This window comes from Schistocerca nitens, chromosome 9 (genome assembly GCF_023898315.1).
Source record: "Schistocerca nitens isolate TAMUIC-IGC-003100 chromosome 9, iqSchNite1.1, whole genome shotgun sequence".
NCBI classification, from domain to species: Eukaryota; Metazoa; Arthropoda; class Insecta; order Orthoptera; family Acrididae; genus Schistocerca; species Schistocerca nitens.
The window spans coordinates 446,728,792-446,745,421 of NC_064622.1; the positions used below are offsets into that span (position 1 = coordinate 446,728,792).

Below are 16,630 nucleotides of genomic sequence, written 5' to 3' on the forward strand. Positions count from 1 at the left end.
AACGAATAGGCATAAACACTGTGGCACTGAAGAATGGAAAACAGTTAAGAAAGTCAATTGTAAATAGTGCACTACAGGAAATAACGCATAATGCCAAAAATTGCCAAGTGCAGATGGGAAATGAAGCCTGTCGACACCAACCACTGCTCGCAAGAGGGGAAGGAGCCGATTATATAGAGAAACATCGTAAGCAGGCCAACTTTATAAAGAAAATACTGTTTTTAACCTGTGGTTGTTGTTGTTGTTGTTGTGGTCATCAGTCCAGAGACTGGTTTGATGCAGCTCTCCATGCTACTCTATCCTGTGCAAGCTTCTTCATCTCCCAGTACCTACAGCAACCTACATCCTTCTGAATCTGCTTAGTGTATTCATCTCTTGGTCTCCCTCTACGGTTTTTACCCTCCACGCTGCCCTCCAATACTAAATTGGTGATGCCTTGATGCCTCAGAACATGTCCTACCAACCGATCCCTTCTTCTAGTCAAGTTGTGCCACAAATTTCTTTTCTCCCGAATTCTACTCAATTCCTCCTCATTAGTTTTGTGATCTACCCATCTAATCTTCAGCATTCTTCTGTAGCACCACATTTCAAATGCTTCTATTCTCTTCTTGTCCAGACTATTTATTGTCCATGTTTCACTTCCATACATAGCTATACTTCATACAAATACTTTCGGAAATGACTTCCTGACACTTAAATCTATACTCGATCTTAACAAATTTCTCTTCATCAGAAACACTTTCCTTGCCATTGCCAGTCTACATTTTATATCATCTCTACTTCAACCATCATTAGTTATTTTGCTCCCCAAATAGCAAAACTCATTTAGGGTCGAGGCCCCAGTTATGGCCACATTAAGGGCAATTTGAGATACATCACATTTTTACTATAGGAAGAAAGTATACAAATTACTTCAAAAAATCGTATCTATTGCTTCAAAGTCTACACATTACAACCATGTAAATACAAATATTCTAAGTTGCATAACAAAAGCAGAAAAAAATATTGAAAAATAAATGGTGCATTTCCCCGGTTTTGGCCATGTAAACCCTACCTATGGCCAGTTGTTTCCCCACTTATGGCCACTTCATATTATAATAAAACTATGGCTAAAATAACTGTTAATCCATGTGCCAGAAGGTAATTTGTGCTTTATACAAGTATATAAGACAACATTCATACATCAAATAGGTAAAAGGTACAGCAACTGAATGAACAGAAAAAAAAAAACATTAGGCAAAGTATTGTCTCGATAATTGCTTAAATCAACTTCCAGACAAGTTTATTTCTTACGAGTATCAATGGAACCAGGAAACTTTGTTTTTAATGAACATCCTCCTTGCATCAAGACTGGATCTGGCAGTTTCCCTATAATATCTTCACCTGTTATAGTCGAAACATCATTTTCAATGTATTCAAAACAAGTTTTCTGAACATTAGAACTTTTTAGGCACTGAATTTCATATTCAGAATCAGAAAGCACTTTCATAATTACAGATACATACTTAAAAATTGCAGGTCTTGTTGTTCTATTTCCTGTTAAACTAAATTTTCCCAAAATAAAGTCCCCTACTTTCAAATTCTCACTCGAAGATAGTTTCACATTTTCTGGTATATCATCTTCATCTCCTCCTCCGTGGTCATCTAAACTGCTTCCACTGTCCGTCCATTCTTCTTTCTCGGAAGAACTTGTCGGCCTATCACTTAACTCTTGTCTGTTTCTTGTTTTCCCCTTTTTTACAAGGAGACAATGCCAAGTGCTGCTCTTTGGACTAACTCCTCCATAGCTTTTCTCTTCCTTTTTTCCTGCTCCTTCTCTTGCTTCTCTTTTTCCTTCAGTTCATGATATTCCACCCACTTGTCACTAGTCACAACAGTGGCTGTGTGTTCTTTCTTTCTTTTTGTGCCTCGTTGTTTGTGTTTTGGCCAAGTGATGACACCTTCAAAAACTGTTGCTAATGATTTTGGTGGTGTCACTTGGATATGCACTGAAGATGGACTATGGTTGGAAGTTGGAGTACCTGAATTATGTGAAATACTATTGTGGGTTGTTGATATATCTGCAGGAATAAGACTTGGTGGGTGTTGAAGGAATATCTGTATTTTGTAAAATGCTGCTGTGTGTTGAATATATGTCAATTTGATGAAGGAGCGCAGGAGAGCTTCTGTTAAGTTTGGGAGGTAGGAGACGAGGTACTGGCTGAAGTAAAGCTGTGAGGACGGGGCGTGAGTCGTGCTTGAGTAGCTCAGTTGGTAGAGCACTTGCCCGCGAAAGGCAGAGGTCCCGAGTTCAAGTCTCGGTCCGCAACCCAGTTTTAATCTGCCAGGAAGTTTCAATGCGGTATGTATTTATATAAAAATACCAAAAATCTTTTAATAAGCCTATTTAAATAAAATTAGCCTAGTGTAATGTAGGACAGAACATCAATATTGATGTTTTTGTATCAGTTTTTAGAAGTGGCCAAAACAGGATACATATATGTCTCCACTTATGGCCACATGCGTGGCCATAACCCGGAACCAGGGCTAAATATGGATCTATTAATGGCCACACAATTTTGATAACATGTTTTTAGGCTGAGCCATATAAAACTTAACAGAAATGAAAATATGATGTCTTATCTTACTTCTGAAAAGATTAAGTTTCTTCTGATGTTTTATTTAAACATGTAAAATACAAAAAACAGATCATGTGTTGCTTAAAGAAAACTTCTGCAAAACCCAGCTTCTTCAACACTGATCAATTCACAAAATGGTGTCTCCAAACAAAAACAGACAAAAGAATGATTATGTAGACGAATGAATAGAGCCTTTCACAAAGTTTATTATAATCTATGGTACAACTGGCTGGTATTCCAGAGAAGCTTAAAAATTAACCTTTGACATCGAGGTGGCCATAAGTGGGGTAGTGGCCAAAGCTAGAGCCGTCACCCCTACTTTAAGTGTCCCATTTCTTAATCTAATTTCCTCAGTATCACCCGATTCAATTCGACTACATTCCATTATCCTCGTTTAGCTTTTGTTGATGTTCATCTTATATCCTCCTTTCATGATATTGTCCATTCCATTCAACTGCACTTCCAGGTCCTTTGATGTTTCCATAATATTGTCCTCAAGTACATCGCCCTTGTACAAACCCTCTATATACTCCTTCCACCTTTCTGCCTTCCCTTCTTTGCTTAGAACTGGGTTGCCATCTGAGCTCTTGATATTCATACAAGTGGTTCTCTTCTCTCCAAAGGTCTCTTTAATTTTCGTGTAGGCAGTATCTATCTTACCCCTAGTGAGACAAGCCTCTACATCCTTACATTTGTCCTCTAGCCATCCCTGCTTAGCCATTTTGCACTTCCTGTCGTTCTCATTTTTGAGACGTTTGTATTCCTTTTTGCATGATTCATTTACTGCTTTTTTATATTTCCTCCTTTCATCAATTAAATTCAACATTTCCTCTGTTACCCAAGGATTTCTACTAGCTCTCGTCTTTTTGCCTGCTTGAGCCTCTGCTGCCTTCACTACTTCATCCCTCAAAGCTATCCATTCTTTTTCTACTGTGTTTCTTTCTTCCATTCTTGTCAATTGTTCCCTTATGCTCTCCCTTAAACTCTGTAGGACTTCTGGTTTAGTCAGTTTATCCAGGTCCCATCAGTTTTAATCTACAGTTCAGAACCAATAGATTGTGGTCAGAGTCCACATCTGCTCCTGGAAATGTCTTACAATTTAAAACCTGGTTCCTAAATCTCTGTCTTACCATTACATAATCTATCTGAAACCTTCTAGTATCTCCAGGCCTCTTCCATGTATATAACCTCCTTTCATGATTCTTGAACCAAGTGTTACCTATGATTAAGTTATGCTCTGTGCAAAATTCTACCAGGTGGCTTCCTCTTTCATTCCTTACCCCTATTCCATATTCACCGACTACGTTTCCTTCTCTTCCTTTTCCAACTATCGAATTCCAGTCACCCATGACTATTAAATTTTCATCTCCCTTCACTATCTGAATAATTTCTTTTATGTCATCATACATTTCATCAATCTCTTCGTCATCTGCAGAGCTGGTTGGCATATAAACTTGTACTACTGTAGTAGGCGTGGGCATAACAATGTCCTCTTAAGTACTCCCTGCCCGGAGATCCAAATAGGGGACTATTTTACCCAAGAGGACACCATCAGCATTTAACCATACAGTAAAGATGCATGCCCTTGGGAAAAATTAAGGCTGTAGTTTCCCCTTGCTTTCAGCCGTTCGCAGTACCAGCACAGCAAGGCCGTTTTGGTTAGTGTTACAACGCCAGATCACTCAATCATCCAGACTGTTGCTCCTAAAACTACTGAAAAGGTTGCTGCCCCTGTTCAGGAATCACACGTTTGTCTGGCCTCTCAACAGATACCCCTCCGTTGTGGTTGCACCTACGGTACTGCTACCTGTACCACTGAGGCATGCAAGACTCCCCAACAATGGCAAGGTCCATGGTTCATGAGGAGGGGGGAGGGCGGAGGGGTTATCCTAAGACAATAAAACAAGTACAAACCTGTGTATCCAAATTACAGAATAACCACAGATGATGCTTTGTAAATAAAAGCGAAACGCATCTGGTGTAATTCTTTTAATCAGATTGCAGTCAGCTCAAGACAGAGAACCTAAAGTGACAGATGTTAACAGCTGATGCTGTTACAAATGTAACACTAAATACAAATTTGAGTATTAGGAGGACTTTTCTGAAAGTATTTATCTTGGAGCGTACCCCTATACAGAAACAAAATGTGGACAATTAATAGTACACAGAAGATAATACAAGCTTTTGAAATGTAATATTCCAGAAGAAAACTGAATATTCAATTGATAGGCCAGATAATTAATGAAGAATTTCTGAGCGCAATCAAAGAAAGAGAAATTCAAAGTACAACTTGACTAAAGGAAGGGATAGGTTGGTAGGGCACACCCTGGGGCATCAAGAACAGCCAGTCTCATAATAACTTTGTTACTGTCCAGTCTTAAGCCTAGAATGAGTAACGTGGAGAGGGGGGGGGGTTACAAGGGTTAGATGGGTCGGCTATTGGCTGGAAAATTGCTAACACCAAGCACTGGGCAGCAATAAATAACTATATTACCTAAGGGAACCAGTACTTCTTTTGAGAGAAGAGAGGCTTAGGATAGTTGATATCATTTCACTGGAGGAAATGTCACTGGAAAACACCTGATGGTGCCCGTTCTCCAGTTTAGGAGCAGCCAAAACAACCGCCTGTTCCCAATGTAAGGGCAGCTTCTTATTACATGACGGGAAGCTACAACATTTACAAACTTCCCACAAAAACTGTATGGATGTATATGAAGATGTGGTTGACCTTAAATTGGAAGTTAACTAACAGCATGCCGACCTGACAAGTGTTTTCTTACATAAATACAGTCATAACACATGGCTTGCTAACTCTGCTGTTTGAAACAACAAATGACACACAAAGCACATGGAAATGATTAATTTTCGTGTAGTTTTTTACGTTTTAAGGTCCTTACAAGTTTTTGTTTGAAGTGATGGTATAGAGTAACAATTGAAATTAAACTGGGGCAGCAAAACCGTCATCTAAATATTATATTTTCTGCCACAATCAGCATTCTGCTTTTGCATGTTACAGCCCACTTTGTTTCTGCTATATATGACAAATCAACGATAATTTCCAATAAGTTCTTTTCAGAATGTTTATCATTTTTTGAATGTCTGTCATGATAATGGTAGTGATGATGGTTCACATTTGTCTGACATTTATGGAAGACTGACAGTAATCTGTCAAAACTCAGTCAACAGCACTTCACCATCCTCTTCTCTATCTACTAGCAGGGACACATTGTTTGAAATAGTCTTACAACTTTGCTTGTTTATGAACTTAAAGTCAGTACCAGTCAAAATATACTTATGATAAGCATTTGAAGGAAATATTTTAACTTGTGGTTGCTTGACTCTTTTGTTCGGTGCAAACATGAATTACAGAAATGGGAAGACTGAATAACATGTGACAAACGAGTAGCAATGCCTCTCAAGTTGCACCAGTCTTTCAGCTTGCCCTTCATGCAGAAAATCCAAAGCACAACAAATGAATTTTGTTTACAGAGATACTGTCAACAGCTTTGAAAATGTGTTTATAACGCTCGCTTTTGAATTACCTCCAATACAAAGCATTCAAGACTTAATAGAAACAAACGATTTAGGTAGGAGACTTTACCTTTAACACGAAGGTATTCTCGTGATCTGGCATTTCTAAAGCAGTTGTTTCTCTTGCTTCGGTAATAAGAAAGCAAAATACACCACTCTTTGGTTTCACTGCCTGAAATATCGAACAAACATTAATATTTACTCAACTACAGCACATTGCTACGGATCATACAATAATTATACGCCTCACCTTAGGCGGTGAATAAAACTCAAGCATATAGCCACCAACAGTTTTCACCAATGCCAGGCGACACTTTTCCCACTTTTGTGTTCCATCGATATTTTCACCCATCAAAAAGTTCACTATTCCCTCCTTCCTACACTCAACTACAATTTTCGCTAATTTTGTTTTGGAATGTTTATCATGTTTTGAATGTCTGTCATGATGGTGGTGGTGGTGGTGATGGTGATGATGATGCGATGACAGTTCAACTTCATCTGAATGTTGTTTATGGAAGAAACCTTTACCTTTTTTAAGTCCCTTGAAAGAGAGCCGTCGGAAAAAAGGCTTGTGCTGCGTCTTCGGAGATGGCGAATCCGCTTCGTGTTCGGAGTAATCACTAAATTCTTCGTGACTGTTAGCGCGTAAAGCGTTTGCAGACGATGCCGCGAACACGTTGTTGCCGTTAACGAATTTATCTTTTTGGTTAATCAGACTTCTTCTAGAGTATTCAATTTCAAAATGATCAACGAAACAATCGAGGAATTTTCTGACGAAATCTCTGTGTGACACAGTTGTCCTCGCATTTTCTGGAAGACTGACGCTCACATACGTACAAAACGCTTTTGCGAACTCCGCAGCTGCTGATCTTGCTTGTCTGTCGCAGAATTCTATCCAGTTTAACCTTTCTTCTCCATCTGAATGCGTCCCTGCCATTTCTACGAGTAATTACTCAAACACAACCGAAAATCGTACACATAATGCACCTTATTAATCATCATTGTATGTAAACATTAGCAATTTACTAACCATCACTCCCCCTGTGAGCTTAGTCGCCATAATGACATTTAATACGCTGCATCAATGTAAGTTCTTATGAATTAGACGTTGGTCTTTTGATGGTCAGGGTGTACAAAAAATCCACAGTGGAGTCTAAAATAATATTTTTATTTCAGTGATAAACTGAGAAACGTTTGGAATGAAAATACATTGCAACAATACTTCAGTGTCAGAGTGTGTCCTGCGACTCGCGCTTCGTATCAGACCTCCTGTGCGAGTTTACATTTCAGTCCCAGCCATGTTCTGCTATCTAAAATTGTAGACTGAAATTCTTATGATCTTATGCAAACTCTAATTCTTAAGCGCACTAAGGTATTTTTCTTACTTAGTTTTTGAGTAATTACTGCAGTATGGGTGCAGTAGTAGATTCCGAGGCAAATGCAGACCTACAATTTTTCATTGCTTATTCGATTCATCATCCATTCAATTTTTTGGTGACTGTATGAAAAACGAGAAGTGTTAATCCTCATGAGACATTTATCACTTGCTTTGCCTAAAATTTAGTATCAATTTAGTATCAGATTCTCTCATCTTTGCCAGTGGGGTATTTGAAGCATCCGTTGATTAATTTTCGTGTAGAACAGTTATGTTCCAAGCTTGCGCGCCGAGTGCGATTTAAACCCTCAGTATAGACATCTTCTGATGATATTATAAAACTAAATCGTAATGGAATAGGCCATCCAGTGGCTTGGCGTCAGTAGAAGAATACGAATCAAGTACAGCTGTAGTAGGAGAGGTAAGAACTTTGACGTAAATCAATGAATGTGTTAAAAATTTGTTGGAAGACTTTGTCGCTGGAAATGCTTTACCAGTTTGACCCGTTGTGAAGTGCAACAGTTATTCCAGTGAAATAAAATACACCGAAATACAATACAATTACTTATCTTATAGATGTGAAACTTCTCTTGCGCATGCCCAAAGACGCCATTTTGATCAAATTTGTTGGTAAGTGCCACAATTTTGTTGTATTTTGCACCATAATTTGTGTCATAGTAGCCAGAATCTTATTGTTTTTGATCTGCGAATCTTTGAGTGACGTGGAAATCGAGTGTATGGGAATGTTGGCAGGTAATTGGCTACCACCGAGTCGAAGAGAGAAGTGTCCATATCAGGGCTGATTTCTGTGGGTTTCGTTTCTAGTTGTGTATATGAATTACTTAGGACCCTGTTTGACTCTTAGGCTGTTTATTTACATAAGGCCGACACAGCAGTCCCGCTGAACAATAAAGAAACGTAGTGCATGGGTGACAAACACAAGGGTATGACGTGTGTTGCCACTGACAGACGTACATGTTTTGCATGGAGCTCTCATTCCTTCGTCTGTTCTTTGTAAAATCGGATATCTGCGAGATATTGTGACGCATATTCTGTCATTATTTTTCAGGAGATATCCGAAAATGGCGAAAAAGTAGTGTAACATATCCTTCTGTGTTTTGGGTGTGACAATACTCTCAGTCCTGAATGCCTGAAGGGACAGAGACAGTTCAGAAGCTGAAGTGGCTGTATACAGTGACAACAGTGCGGTACTATGCCAGCACCAAGGTATTTCATTTTTCCATGTCATAAACAAAGCTGTTTTTCACAATTAGCTGTTGCTCAGATTGAGTTCTTTTGTTACTATAAATTATATTTCAGTTGTGACAGTTAGAGACTTGATTCCTGCTTGGCCTTTGGTAGTTTTTAGTGAAGATTGGTTTTGTTTTAAGAAACTGTTTCTTTGGTTTATTGTGGTAACCACATCTAAGAAAATTATTTGTTATTAGTCAAGGATGTTTCCCTGATATATTTACATACGTTTCTCAACAGTTGACGTTTTGACAAGGCAATGCATTGTTGCATTCTGCTGACAATTGCTGAATAAGGAGCTTTTAAATGAGTGAGAGAGTCATTTTAATGCACAGTGTAAAATGTTGAGAATCCTTCTGTTTCCATTATGTTTACGCTATGATGTAGGTATGCCAAAAAGAAACTGTCATATGGTTGGATGTAAAATACCTTTTTTTGTATTTGTTTTTAGTCCAGTTTCGTACTTAACCAAAGTGATTAAGGATTACTACTGCGTTATGATTTTCTTTAAGTGTAGTAGTTACTCATATGTTAAAGTAGTTCGTTAGTTTTGGACCAGTATTACTTTTTTGCCTTAAGAACCCTTTTATAAATTCGAAGTGCATAGGTAATTAGTGTGATGCTCATTCCTGAAATTCAGACAACCGTTAATAGATGATGAACCGGGAAATTACAGGAACAATACTGAAGGATCTTTTTCATATATAGCAAAGCAAGGCGGGAGGAATGGAAAGGAGACAGTAAGGCGAAACATCCAGTGAAGGATTAAAAAGAATAAAAAAAGTTATTTGTGGTGAAGAGGAATAATGAAGAAAAGTAATGCAAGGTAATAAATATGAACCTTTGACTCAGATAATAAATAATTTGTTACTGAAACCTTGATCTACATCATCAGTGGTTTGAGAATCAAAATGTGTGGCAATGGCTGCTATGGTGATTCTCTATTTTTATGTGGGAATATTTTTAATATATTACATTGTAACTCTGATGGGTGCTGGATGAGAAATGTGACCTGTGGCATGTGCTGATCAGTCTTTATTTACTGTTAAACATTTTCCCGCAAGTTCATTTCCGTGTAATAACTGTATGAACATTGTAGCAGTATCAGTTATAGTTGCAAGAAACAAAAGCAGTAGAGATCTGTAAATGTGTTTGTAGTCTCTCTCTGTCTGTGTGTGTGTGTGTGTGTGTGTGTGTGTGTGTGTGTGTGTGTGTGTGTGTGTGTACACATGTGCGCACTAGATGTGAAATTTAATGTGAAACACTAAACACTGGTATCACTACTGTTTATACATGCCAGTGATGCCTGCTGTTCATTAATTTTCATGTATCATGTGCCTTTTTATTCTGTAACATGGAGGTGTAGTGTTGTTTCACTCTTGTTGTATATAATACTTCTATTTATAATGGTACAGGCACATTGAGTACAATGATAATGTTTTACATTTTTAAAAAGTATATGATGGTGATGGTACTGTGTTCCAAAGGTTTTGTGTGTGTGTGTGTGTGTGTGTGTGTGTGTGTGTGTGTGTGTGTACACCACCTCCGTGATCAGTATTGTCACCTCATATCAGTTCATACCTGTTTGTTGGAGCCTACCCTGTGAAAATTTTAGTAAGAAATTATTTGGCCATAGTGACTTTTTTTACTGGAGTAAAGGTCCTGTTGTTGCATCCATACAGTGTATAAACCTGTTGCACTGTGTTTTATCTGGGTAATTGTTATTGTATGTTCATTTTCTGTTCTATATAATTTGCACTAAATGCCATTTTCCTTCGCTTTGTTTAGAATGACATAATCAATGTGGTACAATATTATGTGTAATAGATACTTGTAATAGTTCTAGTTTGTCTGTGTACCTGTTTTTCATGCCATTAGTTCCAGTTATCAATGTAAATTCAGTATGTTGTATTTCAGATGTGATTAATTTATGTTTATAGGGGTCTTCACACATCTTCCAATGTATTTTTCGAGCAAGAATATATTTATATTTTGTTATTAAAATATGCTAGATCACTGTTGTTTGAGCCGTAACAACTGAAAATCTGTAACAATTTTTTTTTGTTCCAGCTGTTTCGGTAAAATATTGTGTAGCTGTTTTTATATTTGCGATACAGGGAAGTTCTGAGTGAAATACTTACAATTGAAGGAGCGAAGGTTACGATTACTCAACAGGACGAAGTAGTAATCTGTTCATAGTAAGAATTAATGTGACTAGGTGCAGTCATGGTCCAATTCAAAGTAGCTAGCATTGTTACCTTACAGCGCAGTTGTGAAAAGTGACTGTTGAAAATACTTGCTCAGGAAGCCACAACTTCTTTCTGCCTGACATCATAAATTTTACTGACAATAGATATGCAAAAAGTGTATTAGTGCCAACAGATAATGTGATGGAATGTGTAAGCAAGTGTTGATAGGCAAAAGTCAAGTCATTGGTGTGCGGATTACGGAAGGAGGGACACAATGCTGAGTGGAGCAGTATTTTGACATTGACCCCAAAGCAAAATTAGTAAAATGTGCACAATAAATATTTCCCCAGCAATTTCAGCACTGTTACAATTAATGCAAAGAAATTTGTCTCTGCAAAAACTTCACAGATGTGTTCTCAGAAAACTGGACTTCCAGATTAGCAAGGAAATTGGGCAAAACAGATTTATCTGTGGTATTTGATTTTAAAAGATGCGTGAATAAACGAGTCATTATTTTGTTTTCAGACACACTACACTATGAATAAATGTAGAAAAGTGACAGTGTTGGACTATTCTCAAATAACAGTACCAGGAAATTTTTCATTACTGTGAATGACTAGGTTCGTTTAGTGTTCAGTTCCCTGTGGCAGTAGCAGGAAAACTTCGGACTATTGTGTAGAAATAAGCAGAAAAAAATTAAAAATATGCAGTGACAAGAAATGCTGAACTTTCGGCGTTAATTAAAGAGCGCCATCTTTCTCTTTGTTCCACTGGCAAAATTTTGCAAGAAAGTGTTTCCCAAACTACTGCTCCCATGCCATCTGGATCTAAGTCCTGCAGAACTGGTCTGGAACTCTGCAAAGTACAAGAGTTGTAGATATACTACACCGAGAATGTCTCTCCCACCTGAAAAAATAAGATGATGCTTTTAGTGCTAATAAAGAAATGTCATGTGTTACTTTGTGTGGTGCAGGTGTTTCGAAGTAACAGCACTCGAACATCAATTACACTGTTTTTAAATTCAAGTAATCTTTCAGTTGGCCTCTTAAGGTTGAGTGAACCTCCCTCCAAGCCTTTCCACAAGGGGTGGGGGGGGTGGGGGGGGGAAGTGACCATTAGGAATCAGATACAGGACCTCAGTGTTACCAGCCCAAAGTGCTAACCACCAAACCACACAACCAATTTGCTTTTGAAGCTCTGATATTACCCTTTAGTGTTGTGGCATTAGAAGACTTGAAAAGCAGAATACATCAAAAAGTATATGGTGACTAATGGAGGAGACATAATGTTACAGCTGAGGAAAATGAAAATAATAAAATCAGTTAACTTAGATTCAAACAGAATCGGCATTATTGTCCGCAACTAGGAGAGACAAAAGACACTGAATCAAAGGGCACTGCTGTGGAAATAGCATCACTGGGAAAGGTAGTTTTATGGATACTCCCAGAGATGTGGCATGAGCATACAATGGAAGAAATGTTGTACATTCTGTTTTTGTTATTGTTCAAAATGTGCATATCATTTAATGGCATTTAAAAATGTGGACCATGTCACAGCACTCCATTTAGAGGACGGCATTCTTGTCTCTCATTTGTGAACACAGCACTGCTGTCACACTGGCCAAGTTACCAGCTTGGCTTGCCAATTAGTGCTTCCCATATAGTTGAAATGTTAGGTGGTCAGCTGATATATAATAAACTTTCTCTCTCCGTCTCTGTGTGCTTGTGCGTGGGCTGTATTAGTTGGGCTCCATTGAAGAAGCTACATTGTCAATCCAATTTGTCTGCCTACAGACATTCACTGCATGAGAAGCTCTGCATTACTTGAAATAAACAAACTGTTTATAGTGTCAACACCATAAACACTCTGTCATGAGAAATGATGTTATTAAAACAGGTCTTTTCAACAGTCTTTGTCCAGATAGTAGTAACTTGCAGGTCTTCCATAGTATTGTCAAGAGGAGGTTAATCTTAGTCTTGGCACAGACTGCACTGGTTGTGTGAGATTACATTTCCAGTGATCCAGAATCGCATATATATAACTCCCATCTCTGAAGATTGCTTCTGAACACCTGACAGCAGTCTGCAGACACACTTCCTGGTTGTCTATTGTCCAGTATAACAAGGAGTAATTTTGTCACCTAGTGTAAGCCGTTCTGTAGAAGAATTGAATCTTTCTTGCCATTTGTGCACTAGCACCTGAGGTATCTCTGCAAGGTTGGTGCTTGTTGTTGTTGTTGTTCTGAGGAAATTTTTGATTGATATTGATTATAAAATTGTTGCTTAGTATCTGCACGAAGAGTGGGGCTGTGATGTAATGCCCTACGCCCCCCCCCCCCCCCCCCCCCCGATTGCATTTATTTGTCAGCAAAAGTCAGGAGTTGCCATGCCCTTAAGCCAGTACAGATTCTCTGTTGGTGTTGGTTGTTAATATCCTGTGAAGATGTAGCAGGTGTAATCAATTACAACATCTACATGTTTTAGATCTTTACCATACAGAATGTGCATATTCAGCAAGAATAGCGAATTCTGCTGAATATGTTCATAGTTCATTAGACTGACTTCCCCACATTATGCACAAATTTCCACACAACATTGTTAGAAGCTGCTACTTTTTGTCTGATATTTGAGTAGCTGTTTCTGTAGGTGAGTCACTCCCCTGTATTTTGGGGTTCTATGTTGCTCTGATGGAACTCCTTGTCAAGTGATTTAGAATGGTCTGTCCACTACACTGTTTTTGAAATAAAAAATCCAGTTTTGTATCTTGCTAGTATTTAGTCTGAGGAGATGATACCTGTAGCAGGTAGAGAGCTTGTTCAGGGTATGGACGTTTTGTATTCAGTCACCTCAAACTGCTTGGAGCAGTGTGCTGCATAAATGAAACTATCTTGCTTTTTGTGTAGGTTTATCATTGCTGTAAATATTGTAAATTGGAGGCAAAATTATGCTTCCTTGAGGTAAACTATTTCTTTGTCTACTCCATCCACTACTTTTCCTTTGGAATTCAAGAAAGAATTTTCTGTTTTGCAGGAAACCCAAGTTTTGTGACACTCGGGTTATGTTCTCTGGTGATAGTATAAGATCTTTAATTAAGCAGCTTTGCAACTTCTAGCATAACACTCATCCTTGCCCAGATTTGTAACTTCCATGACCATAAATTTCCCTCTGCCTTTGGAATTTAAAGGACTGAAGGCAATTGTTCGTCTTATGTCACCCAGTGCATTGCTTTGCGTATGATGTTTTTGATCTGTTCAATTAGTGTTATCTCATAACTAAATCTAGAGGATTTTTTCTGGTGGCAAATAATAAATGAGGATACTTATCATTGTAAATATATGAGAGATGGTCATAAAGTTTTTCACTCTGTAAAAAAAAAAAAAAAAAAAATCCAGCCATGACTGTGGAGTTTGGTGGCAATAGCTTGAAACTCGCCTCATTGTCATTCTGGGAATGGGTACCATGCAATGGCTTCCTCTTGTGAGGAAAGAGGAATAAGTCACTAGGTGCAATATCCAGAGAAAGCACTGAGGGAGGCAAAACTTGAAAGCCCAAAGAAGCAAGAACACCCACTTGGACATCTCTTTGTGACATGCAGTCTGGACAGTATCCCATAAACTTCACAGGAGGCTTTGGTATTAAGCTCTTGTGTCGGTTTGCCACTAAGGAGTATAATCTATGAGCATCAAAACATGGCAGTCCCAAAAACACGGAGCATACAGCATTTAAGGGAATATGTGGTACTCCTTGGGTATGCTCCTGGTATGTAGTGGCAGTCCGCTGCACCAGCTGTAGTTTTAGTTTGTTGTGAAATACAGTCGTCAGGACATGGGAAGTATATATCCCACCAAACAGTGGATTTTTAATGGCTGTTTTGAAGTATGGTTACAACTAAAGTAGTTTCTGGAAGGAGCTTGGGAAGTATACTTACCACAAAATTAATCTGCCATTTGTGGTCCTTGGAAAGCATACTTACCACCAACCTAGACATATCCCAAAGCTTTTGGGAATACATCTTACGACCTCTGTCTGTGCTTGAGATCTTGCGGTAGTTCACTGCACCAGGTGTATGAAAATTGTTACAACAGTCGGTTTTTGTTTGTCGTGGGATAACTACTGTCATTGGAACACATTGCTTCGCTTCTGCAATGTACCATATTGTGACCTGTAGGAGCTCATACCTTTGTGACATAAAGTTTCAAGGATTGTTTTCACATTGTAGTAAGTTAACTTTAATATCGGTTACAAATATTTTATAAATAAAGTAAAAGAAGACATAAAATAAGAACAGGAAACACGGTTCATTATTATTTTTTCTGTGTAATGGCAACATGTAACAGCTCACAAAAGGGAAGTGGGAAATTCATATACCACCATAGTTCTAAAACGTCATAAAGATGCCTTGTTGATGTATGTACCACCACAGTTTTTAGTCTAAATCATAAAAATAAAATTATCAAAAATAATCAGTTGATCACAATTCTAAAGGGTAGCAAAAAAATTCTTTGCTGAGTTGCCACACGCTGTTCGCCCCCACGAAAAGGTTAACACGCTGTGTAAGCTGTTGAAGATGCACCCACAATTATTATTATTATTATTATTATTATTATTATTATTTCTGCTATCACTAAGGTTATAATATACTGGTCTGTTGTTCACAGAAAGGTGGTCTACCACTTTATTCTTTATCATTCACACTTATTTAACCACAAGGAAAGCATATGCACCACATAACCATTGTCATATTAAAATGCGTTGCTGACAAACGTTTCTGCCATCTCACCATGAATTGTTACAGCAGTTATTTGCATTCTACTGTGGCACAGGGATTTCATTGGTGTCAGAACTTCAGACGTACCCATTCAGACAAATAAAACATTAATTATGCAACTTTATCTTTCGCATGTGATAATTAAGACTTAAGCTACCCCTCATGTATGTATAATGATGGAATTTGTGCCAGGTTAACTATTCACCCATGTTAGTGATCTCCTTAGTTTCCTTATTTATTCCTTCAGTAAGGCATGCCTCGTAGCAAGATTATGCAAAGCATATGATGCACAACATTTGATGCACCAGACAGTAGCGTCATTCTGCCAATTTCAATTACTGTGTTTTTTGGGGAAGTGTTGAACAATTATTATTGTACATCATCTTGGAGGATATGTGGTGTCAGCTGTTAAGTTGTATGAGAAATACTGGTTTCTGTGGGAAAACACACACACCAGATTTCCTTAGGTGTCCTTTCCATTTATAACTTGTGATTAATCTCAAATCACCTCATTGTGCGTGGGATGTTAAACGCAATTTTTTTCCTGTTCCGTATTGTTTGTTGTGGTTAACACAAAGGAAAGGCACAAAAGTATTTCACAGGCAAGAATTGTAATGTTCAATGTATATCAGTTTTTCAAGAGATTCAGCAATAGAAACTGAATTATTACATAGAGGATATACCAGCATTGTCAATAGCAATGAGACAGCAGCTGTTGCATGCAAGTATGGAGAGTCAGAGACAGAGAACAGACTTGTGACCTCACAATGTAGGGTGTGTGGGTCCCACCCCCCCCCCCCCCTCCCCTTTCCGGAATGTGTTGTGCATCAATCATGGCTTACGTTCAAGCAGTAATTTGAGCAGTTGCAGAATCATTGTTGATCTTGTATATTGTAAAT

The 16,630-nt window shown here is 38.2% G+C and overlaps 2 protein-coding genes across 5 annotated transcripts in view; one reads left to right on the forward strand and one right to left on the reverse strand.

Annotated features, from left to right (window-relative positions):
• LOC126203322 (SH2B adapter protein 2-like) overlaps positions 1 to 7,086 on the reverse strand; it is a 91,502-nt gene extending 84,416 nt beyond the window's left edge. The window contains exons 1-2 of the mRNA XM_049937589.1: positions 6,400 to 7,086; positions 6,220 to 6,321 (exon numbers count right to left, since the gene is read on the reverse strand). Of these exons, the coding sequence (XP_049793546.1) occupies positions 6,220 to 6,321; positions 6,400 to 7,086 (789 nt within the window). The remainder of the gene's footprint in view (positions 1 to 6,219; positions 6,322 to 6,399) is intronic.
• An 865-nt stretch (positions 7,087 to 7,951) lies between these two features.
• The window catches only part of LOC126202874 (serine/threonine-protein kinase Tao), a 233,712-nt gene continuing 225,033 nt past the window's right edge, over positions 7,952 to 16,630 (forward strand). For 2 of the 4 annotated variants that reach the window (XM_049936910.1, XM_049936913.1), the window contains exons 1-3: positions 7,952 to 8,154; positions 8,594 to 8,751; positions 9,452 to 9,601. In XM_049936910.1, coding sequence (XP_049792867.1) covers positions 9,582 to 9,601 — 20 coding nt within the window. In that variant the 5' untranslated portion in view covers positions 7,952 to 8,154; positions 8,594 to 8,751; positions 9,452 to 9,581. The remainder of the gene's footprint in view (positions 8,155 to 8,593; positions 8,752 to 9,451; positions 9,602 to 16,630) is intronic. The other 2 variants (XM_049936911.1, XM_049936912.1) reach the window with 2 other exon arrangements.